Here is a 9,666-nt window from a genome sequence, read left to right as displayed (position 1 = left end):
TACAACGTTGCCCGGTTGGAATTTTATCGCTATTTCATGAGAAAAATAGCATAAAAATTGATTTTAAACAGCGTTTGACATGCTTCGAAGTACGGTAATGGAATATTTTGATTTTTTTTGTCACGAAATGTGCTCGCGCGTCACCCTTCGGATAGTGACCTGAACGCACCAACAAAACGGAGCTATTTGAATATAACTATGGATTATTTGGAACCAAAACAACATTTGTTGTTGAAGTAGAAGTCCTGGGAGTGCATTCTGACGAAGAACAGCAAAGGTAATCCAATTTTTCTAATAGTAATTCTGAGTTTAGTGAGCGCCAAACTTGGTGGGTGTCAAAATAGCTAGCCGTGATGGCCGAGTTATGTACTCAGAATATTGCAAAATGTGCTTTTCGCCGAAAAGCTATTTTAAAATCTGACACCGTGATTGCATAAAGGAGTTCTGTATCTAGAATTCTTATAAAGAATTGTTATGTTTTTTGTGAACGTTTATCATGAGTAATTTAGTAAATTCACCGGAAGTTTTGGGTGGGTATGCTAGTTCTGAACATCACATGCTAATGTAAAAAGCTGGTTTTTGATATAAATATGAACTTGATTGAACAAAACATGCATGTATTGTATAACATAATGTACTAGGAGTGTCGTCTGATGAAGATCATCAAAGGTTAGTGCTGCATTTAGCTGTGGTTTTGGTTTTTGTGACATATATGCTTGCTTTGAAAATGGCTGTGTGATTATTTTTGGCAGGGTACTCTCCTGACATAATCTAATGTTTTGCTTTCGCTGTAAAGCCTTTTTGAAATCGGACAGCGTGGTTAGATTAACGAGAGTCTTGTCTTTAAAATGGTGTAAAATAGTCATATGTTTGAGAAATTGAAGTTATAGCATTTTTGAGGTATTTGTATTTCGCGCCACATGATTCCACTGGCTGTTGACTAGGGTGGGACGCTCGCCCAGGGTGGTTAATATTCATCACAGCACTGTGCAGTTTATGCCAAGGTAGCTTTGAGGGGTTGAGCTGCTCTAACATGTGTATATAGACTCTTGTTCAACCCCCTCACTTGTATACAGATATGTTTAGCTGCTCAGGAATAGAGCATCAGCGAAGGACTAACATGTCATGTACACATGTAAACACTATCTAGCATGGGTATAAGCAGTGTAAATGGAAAATGGAAGAGGTAATCACTGGACACTTGAAGTGTTAGGAGAGAGTAAATCTGGAGGACATGTTTAGGGAAAGCGTTACCACAATCATCACATACTGTAGTAGTACATCTGATGTCCTCTGTAAAAGGAATGCTACCATGAATATTACACTGCAAGTAAATGCAGCGTAAACACCAGTGTAAGTATATCATATTACCTGGCACAGAGGTCCCCAGGGCAACAAACACCACGGCGGTGACAGAGTCCTTGAGGCCCACGGTGCAGCCGAAGTGGGAGGCCAGGTCCCCGATGAAGGCTGTGAGCAGGCCGATCATGCAGATGGACACCACGAAGCAGGCCCAGCCATTCCAGTAGTCTGTCGGGGGCACGAACGCAAACAGAACCTTCCAGAAGACGGTGAGGAAGTGCATGACGTAGTCGAAGCAGGACGGCAGCTTCTCCTCGCCGCATTCTTCATCCTCGTCATCCTCACCTGGCCGAGAGAGAGAGAGAGGGGAGAGGGGGATGAAGAGAACGATCTGGGATCTGAAAGGGTGAGATTATGATGAGTTTATGAAAAAGAAAGAATGATATTCCTCAAACATTTACTGAATACCAGACTTGAATTAACTTCCAATATTATGTGAAATAAGGGAGCAAAGTGATGTGATTTGTGATGATGGTTTGCCTCTCATAACATTGGAGCTCGTTTGTCAGAGTGTAATCAAGGGCTGAGGTCTCGGACTGGAGCCAATCCTCTCTAACAGGTACAAATAATCTGTGTGTGTGTGTCCACAGTATGCCTGATTATCAACATACTTGTCAGTGTATGTGTGTGAGTTCCTATTGTTGATTTTATTGGTTTATTCAGATCCCCATTAGCTTTTGCGGAAGCAGCAGCTACTCTTCCTGGGGTCCACAGAAAACACAAAACATAACAAGTAACAAAACACCTATACACTGATAGACAAAGACAGTCGCACAAATGTAAAATACAACCACATACAAACAATACAACAAATAAATAGTTATGGCTGTGTGTGGGTAGTGTGTGTGTTGTCTGTAGTGTGTGTAGTGTACGGGCCTAACTCCTATATGTCTACCAAAGCCCTAGGCTTACTGACAGCATGTCAGCCATTCACATCACAGACTGTCCTCTAGACACACTGGCACAGCTGTAGATAAACACAAACACACACTCACACAGAAACACACATCTTTCTAGACATACAATATTCATCTGACATTTGACTATCGTTATTGCATCGTTAAATGGCCTGAACCACAATCTCAAGGGACCAAATTAGACATTTGGACATGTTCACATAGTGATGCATTGTAAAAGGGCAGACACATTGCACAATGCCATTCATCTCGGAAATGTCAAGAGCAATTTTTCGTCCCGTTTTTAACAAGGTAAGCTCAAGACACAAAAAATGCCTAGTACACACACACAACACACACAACACACACACAACACACACACACACACAATCCCTGACATAACCCCTTACACTCATCTCCTTATTCTCTCTCTCTCATGATCTCCCTTCATTCCTGTCTGCAGCTGGAGAAGTGTATTTTTTCCACCCTGACCCCTCTCTACCACCCTGTCTCCATCCCCCTTCCTCCCACAAACCTGGGGTTTATTTTGAATGTCCCACTAGGACAGTCCCAGTCCCACACCCATCATATCCAGTACTACTTGTATGATGAAACCTGCCACATTCTCTAACAGGCCTCTATGGAACCACTAAGCCTGGGGGACTAGCATTTGTTTCCTCTCCAGCCGATGGAGCTAACAGGCATTTACAGTTTTTCCCAATTGTTTACACACTAAAACTGGCCCATGAGGCACAATGAACCAAACCTATAACTCATTTAGCAGAACTATACAACAAATCTTCAATACTACTGGCACGTTTTGCTTTATACTCAGATTGCAATTCTACAACAAACATTTGGCCAAACACAACACACAATTCTCTACCTTTGGCACAACATTCACAACTAAAATCTCTTGTGTGCAAATGAAAAGCAACACTGTTCAACAAGCTAAGGTAAATTACCAACTGATCACGTTCACTCTTCACATGTGCGAACACTAAATGTTCACTTTGCAATCAGATCTTTGGTATGGATAAAAAGGCCACAGGTGAGTACTCCTGTATTTCAAGAACAATGGAAGCAAACTTCCAGAGAGAGGTAGAGTTAGAGGTGGTGGAGGTAGAGGTGGAGGTGGAGGTGGGGGTACAGGTGGAGGTAGAGGTGGAAGTGGGGGTACAGGTGGAGGTAGAGGTGGAAGTGGGGGTACAGGTGGAGGTAGAGGTGGAGGTGAGGGTACAGGTGGAGGTGGGGGTACAGGTGGAGGTAGAGGTGGAGGTGGGGGTACAGGTGGAGGTGGAGGTGGGGGTACAGGTGGAGGTAGAGGTGGAAGTGGGGGTACAGGTGGAGGTAGAGGTGGAAGTGGGGGTACAGGTGGAGGTAGAGGTGGAGGTGGGGGTACAGGTGGAGGTAGAGGTGGAGGTGGGGGTACAGGTGGAGGTGGGGGTACAGGTGGAGGTGGGGGTACAGGTGGAGGTGGGGGTACAGGTGGAGGTAGAGGTGGAGGTGGGGGTACAGGTGGAGGTAGAGGTAGAGGTGGGGGTACAAGTGGAGGTAGAGGTGGGGGTACAGGTGGAGGTAGAGGTGGAGGTAGAGGTAGATGTGGAGGTGGGGGTACAGGTGGGGGTACAGGTGGAGGTAGAGGTAGAGGTGGGGGTACAGGTGGAGGTAGAGGTAGAGGTGGGGGTACAGGTGGAGGTGGGGATAGAGGTGGATGTGGGGGTAGAGGTGGGGGTAGAGGTGGAGGTACAGGTGGGGGTACAGGTGGGGGTACAGGTGGAGGTAGAGGTAGAGGTGGAGATGGAGGTAGATGTGGAGGTGGAGGTAGAGGTAGAGGTGGAGGTAGAGGTAGATGTGGAGGTGGGGGTACAGGTGGAGGTAGAGGTAGAGGTGGGGGTACAGGTGGAGGTGGGGGTAGAGGTGGAGGTACAGGTGGAGGTAGAGTTAGAGGTAGAGTTGGAGGTGGGGGTAGAGGTGGATGTGGAGGTGGGGGTTCAGGTAGAGGTGGAGGTGGAGGTGGGGGTGGAGGTGGAGATGGAGGTGGAGGTAGAGGTGGAGGTAGAGGTGGAGGTAGAGGTGGATGTGGAGGTGGGGGTACAGGTGGAAGTAGAGGTAGAGGTAGAGTTAGAGGTAGAGGTAGAGTTGGAGGTGGAGGTGGGGGTAGAGGTGGATGTGGAGGTGGGGGTACAGGTAGAGGTGGAGGTGGGGGTAGAGGTGGAGATGGAGGTAGAGGTGGATGTGGAGGTGGAGGTAGAGGTAGAGTTGGAGTTAGAGGTGGAGTTAGAGGTGGGGGTGGAGGTGGATGTGGAGGTGGATGTGGAGGTGGAGGACAACCAGGAACAAGGAGAGTGATCTCCGATGAAATTCTGGCGACTGTGGTGGACCATGTGGTCCACCATGGTTTGACCTTGAGAGAGGCTGGGCAGAGAGTGGAGCCCAATCTGAGCTGCTTCACCGTAGCATCCATCATCTGGATCGTTCCAAAATGACAATAGGTACAGTATGTACTGCAGACATTTGACCTCTCTACTACTTTTACTATTTGACAGTAGTACAACATAAAGCACAGTAAAGACTTTTTGTAACATGTTTATCTTGTATACTGTATTACTGTAGTGTTTACTGTACTGGATGCTATTTTGTTTTTGTAGACCTGAAAGACGACCACCACGTTGGTAGAACGCGTCTATTTACAGACTAAAAGGAGGCTGCCATTGTGCAAACAGTAGTTGAAAATAATGCCATAAAACTGTGGGAAATCCAACAACAGATTATTGAAAACCCTGCCATCTTTCATAACATCAGTGAGCTTATCAACCATAGCCCGCATCCTGCATTTGTGTTCCTTTGTTTGAGTAAACACAAACAATATAACAGTATAACTACAAAAACGTATGTCTTTACACTGAAATAGGTTCTGATAGTATTGTTTTGAATATGTCACATTGGTGTGATCTTGGTTGTCACTAAATTAGATTAATTTGATGTGTGTGTCTCATTAGTAAGCAGAGTTTCATTTTGAGCAGGGATTACATGATTTTGATTGCTGTGTTTCATTTTGCAAGATGTCTGTGGGGTTTGGAGAAGATGGTTAACTGTTTTGTGGTTAGAGTTTTGAGTACCTGAGATGTAGTTTCAGCAAATTTGTGTTAGCAATTGGGAAAAACTGTAAGCATGTTCGAAAAGCACACACACGCACACACACACACACACACACACACACACACACACACACACACACACACACACACACACACACACACACACACACACACACACACACACACACACACACACACACACACACACACACACCATCCAATATGGCAGTATGAGTTTAAGTGCCTTTCTCTCACTCTCTCCACCTCTCTGTAGGGCCCTATAAAATCCCTATAAAAATTGAGGAGAAGGTGGACAGAATCACAGAATCCAGACTTTAAAACGGAATTCAACAATATTACAAAATGTATTGATCTGAATAAGAAATGAACTAAATGTTTCATGTGAAACTGATTGTATAGTGCCCTATTGCTGCCGATTTATTTCTCAACCCCACTCTGTCTTTTTTCTATTAATATTTTAGTCTCTTTCAGCCTTCATTTTCTCTCCAGGCATTATTTTTCTATACACAAGTGTCTCACTCTTTCACTCTCCATCCTTGGACACTGTCTATCTGACTGACTCGCTGTACCTCTTCTCTGTTCTAATCCTTCCTATCTGGGTTGCTGTTTTTGTTAGCAGCTGTCCTGTTGCGCCCCAGACTCTAGGGCTGAAGGCAGTGCCTACCCTGTAAGACTCCTTCACCTAATCAACCAACATCCCCAATTCACTATGACTCTTATCACGCCAAGCTGAGGACTCTTAGATTCTAAAATGTGCATAACAACTGTGTGTATAGGTTTGTAATAATGTATGAGTATTCATAATATGCGTTTACCCTCCACTACACCACTGGTGCATATTGAGAGAGAGGCTACACCTAGTTCAGGTACATAATCAATATCCATCCCAATCTGTGCGTATCCGAAAGGCTTCTCTAGTCTATGCTAACGAGAGGAGAGAGACTGAATGTATCGCCATTCATTGGCGAAGCACCATGCGCTAACAGGCTGATAGACTTGTGTTAACAGGGTGATGGGTAACCCTCTCAGTGGAACAACCCCTCTCATTGAGCAGTCCCCAAACAACTCCCAGGCACTCCCAGAGATCTAATACAGAGAAAAGGGAAAAACCCTCCAGAAGATTCTATGTGGAGGGAGCAATTCCCAGGAGGTTGGTCTTTTGTTGCGAGCTGGCAGATGCAGAGGTGTTGGTGAGATTTATCAGCTGTTTATCCACTGAGCGTGCCCGTGCGCTCTCCTCTGATAGGCGAGGGAGCGGATGGGTGCTCTTCTCTGATAGGCTGTTCAGGTAGTGGCGGAACAGGGCAGGTGAGGATAAGGGTTGATCAGTGTTAAACTCTCTCAGGGGGTTAGGAAGGGTTCCAGTCCAGAGTTTGGAGGATGGGCAGGGGAACTAAAAGGCAGTGGAACACAATGCATTTCTACATTGTAGAATAATAGTGAAGACATCAAAACTATGAAATAACACATATGTAACCAAAATATATTTTATATTTGAGATGCTTCAAAGTAGCCACCCTTTGCCTTGATGACAGCTTTGTACATTCTTGGCATTCTCTCATAACAGGTGTGCCTTGTTAAAAGTTAATTTGTGGAATTTCTTTCCTTCTTAATGCGTTTGAGCCAATGAGTTGATAGACCAAGTCCATATTATGGCAAGAACAGCTCAAATAAGCAAAGAGAAATGACAGTTCATCATTACTTTAAGACATGAAGGTCAGTCAATGCGAAACATTTCAAAAACTTTGAAAGTTTCTTCAAGAGCAGTCACAAAAACCATCAAGCGCTATGATGAAACTGGCATTCATGAGGACCTCCACAGGAAAGGAAGACCCAGAGTTTCCCCAGATGATAAGTTCATTAGAGTTAGCTGCACCTCAGAAATTACAGCCAAAATAAATGTTTCACAGAGTTCAAGTAACAGACACATCTCAACATCAACTGTTCAGAGGAGACTGCGTAAAAAAGGCCTTCATGGCCGAATTACTGCAAAGAAACCACTACTAAAGGACACCAATAATAATAAGAGACTTGCTTGGGCCAAGAAACACGAGCAATGGACATTAGACCGGTGGAAATTTGTCCTTTGGTCTGATGAGTCCAGATTTGAGATTACTGGTTCCAACCGCTGTGTCTTTGTGAGACGCAGAGTAGGTGAACGGATGATCTCCGCATGTGTGGTTCCCACCGTGAAGCATGGAGGAGGAGGTGTGATGGTGTGGGGGTGCTTTGCTGGTGACACTTTCTGTAATTTATTTAGAATCCAAGGCACACAACCAGCATGGCTACCACAGCATTCTGCAGCGATCCACCATCCCATCTGGTTTGCACTTAGTGGGATCTATCATTTGTTTTTTAACAGGACAATGACCCAACACACCTCCAGGCTGTGTAAGGGCTATTTGACCAAGAAGGAGAGAGATGGAGTGCTGCATCAGATGACCTGGCCTCCACAATCACCCGACCTCAACCCAATTAAGATGGTTTGGGATGGGTTGGACTGCAGAGTGAAGGAAAAGCAGCCAACAAGTGCTCAGCATATGTGGGAACTCCTTCAAGATGGTTGAAAAAGCATTTTACAGATGAAGCTGGTTGAGAGAATGCCAAGAGTGTGCAGAGCTGTCATCAAGGCGAAGGGTGGCTACTTTGAAGAATCTCAAATCTAAAATATATTTGATTTGTTTAACACTTTTTTGGTTATTAAATTATTCCATATGTGCTATTTTATAGTTTTGATGTCTTCACTATTATTCTACATTGTAGAAAATCGTTAAAAAAATTAAGAAAAACCCGTGAATGAGTCCAAACCTTTGACTGGTTGTCACGAATCCCACCGAAGGTGGCTCCCCTGCCTGCTCGGGCGGCGCTCGGCGGTCGTCGTCACCGACCTACTAGCCGCCGCTGATCCCTTTTTCCTTTTCGTTTGGTATGTCTTATTGTTTGCACCTGTTCCTCATTTGGTCTTTTGATTTTGGTTATTTAAGCCTGGTTAGCCCGCCCAGTGTTGTGTGGGATTATTTTAGCGTCAGGTTGTATTTTTGTAGTTGGATGTGCTGGCTATTAATTACTTAATATTATATGCATGCTGTGCACCTGTTTTGGGCACGTGGCATTTTTCCCACGCCGTTTGTGTTGGCGTTGATCGTGTTGTGTTTTTTTGTTCAAATAAACACAAAGTTCCGTACCTCTGCTCTCTGCGCCTGACTCCTACCACCACTCCTAGCAACCGTCTGACACTGGTACTGTATGTGAGAATGCTTTTCATTGACTACAGCTCAGCGTTCAACAACATAGTGCCCTTCAAGCTCATCACCAAGCTCAGGACCATGGGACTGAACACCTCTCTCTGCAACTGGATCCTAGATTTCCTGACGGGCCGTACCCAGGTAGTGAGGGTAGGCAACAACACCTCCGCCACGCTGAGCCTCAACACAGGGGCCCCTCAGCGGTGCGTGCTTAGTCCCCTCCTGTATTCCCTGCTCACCCACGACTGTGTGGCCGCGCACAACTCCAACACCATCCCTAAGTTTGCTGACGACACGACAGGCCTGATCACTGACGGCGATGCAACGGCCTATAGGGAGGAGGTCAGACACCTGGCAGTGTGGTGCCAGGACAACAACCTTTCCCTCAACGTCAGCAAGACAAAGGAGCTGATCATGGACTACAGGAAACGGAAGGCCGAGCACGCACCCATCTGCATCGAGGGGGCTGTAGTGGAGCGGGTCGAGAGCTTCAAGTTCCTCGGTGTCCACATCACTAAGGAATTAACATGGTCCACACAAACTAAGACAGTCATGAAGAAGGCACGACAACGCCTCTTCCCCTCAGGAGGCTGAAAAGATTTGGCATGGGCCCTCAAATCCTCAAAAGGTTCTACAGCTGCACCATTAAGAGCATCTTGACTGGCTGCATCACGCTTGGTATGGTAATTTCTTGGCATCTGACCGCAAGGCGCTAGAGGGTTGTGCGTACGGCCCAGTACATCACCGGGGCCTCTCTCCCTGCCATCCAGGACCTCTACACCAGGCGATGTCAGAGGAAGGCCCAAAGTCATAGCATATTCTCCCTGCTACCACACAGCCGTCAGTATCGATGTATCAAGTCTGGAACCAACAGGAACCTGAGCAGCTTCTACCCCCATAAGACTACTAAATAGTTAACCAAATAGCTACCAGGACTATCTGCATTGACCCTCCTTTGCACTATCTCTTTTGACTCATCACATATGCTGCTACAGTTTATTATCTATCCTGTTGTCTAGTCACTTTACCCCTACCCATATG

The 9,666-nt window shown here is 45.6% G+C and overlaps 1 protein-coding gene across 4 annotated transcripts in view; it reads right to left on the bottom strand.

The window, feature by feature from the left end:
- slc8a1b (solute carrier family 8 member 1b) overlaps window positions 1-9,666 on the bottom strand; it is a 178,172-nt gene that overhangs the window by 13,994 nt on the left and 154,512 nt on the right. For all 4 annotated transcript variants that reach the window (XM_029752413.1, XM_029752415.1, XM_029752414.1 and 1 more), the window contains one exon: window positions 1,372-1,647. In XM_029752413.1, the coding sequence (XP_029608273.1) occupies window positions 1,372-1,647 (276 nt within the window). The remainder of the gene's footprint in view (window positions 1-1,371; window positions 1,648-9,666) is intronic.

This window comes from Salmo trutta, chromosome 5 (assembly GCF_901001165.1).
Source record: "Salmo trutta chromosome 5, fSalTru1.1, whole genome shotgun sequence".
In the NCBI taxonomy this organism is placed as follows: Eukaryota; Metazoa; Chordata; class Actinopteri; order Salmoniformes; family Salmonidae; genus Salmo; species Salmo trutta.
Note: the sequence above shows the minus strand (reverse complement) of the source record. Positions and strands in the feature narration are given on the sequence as shown.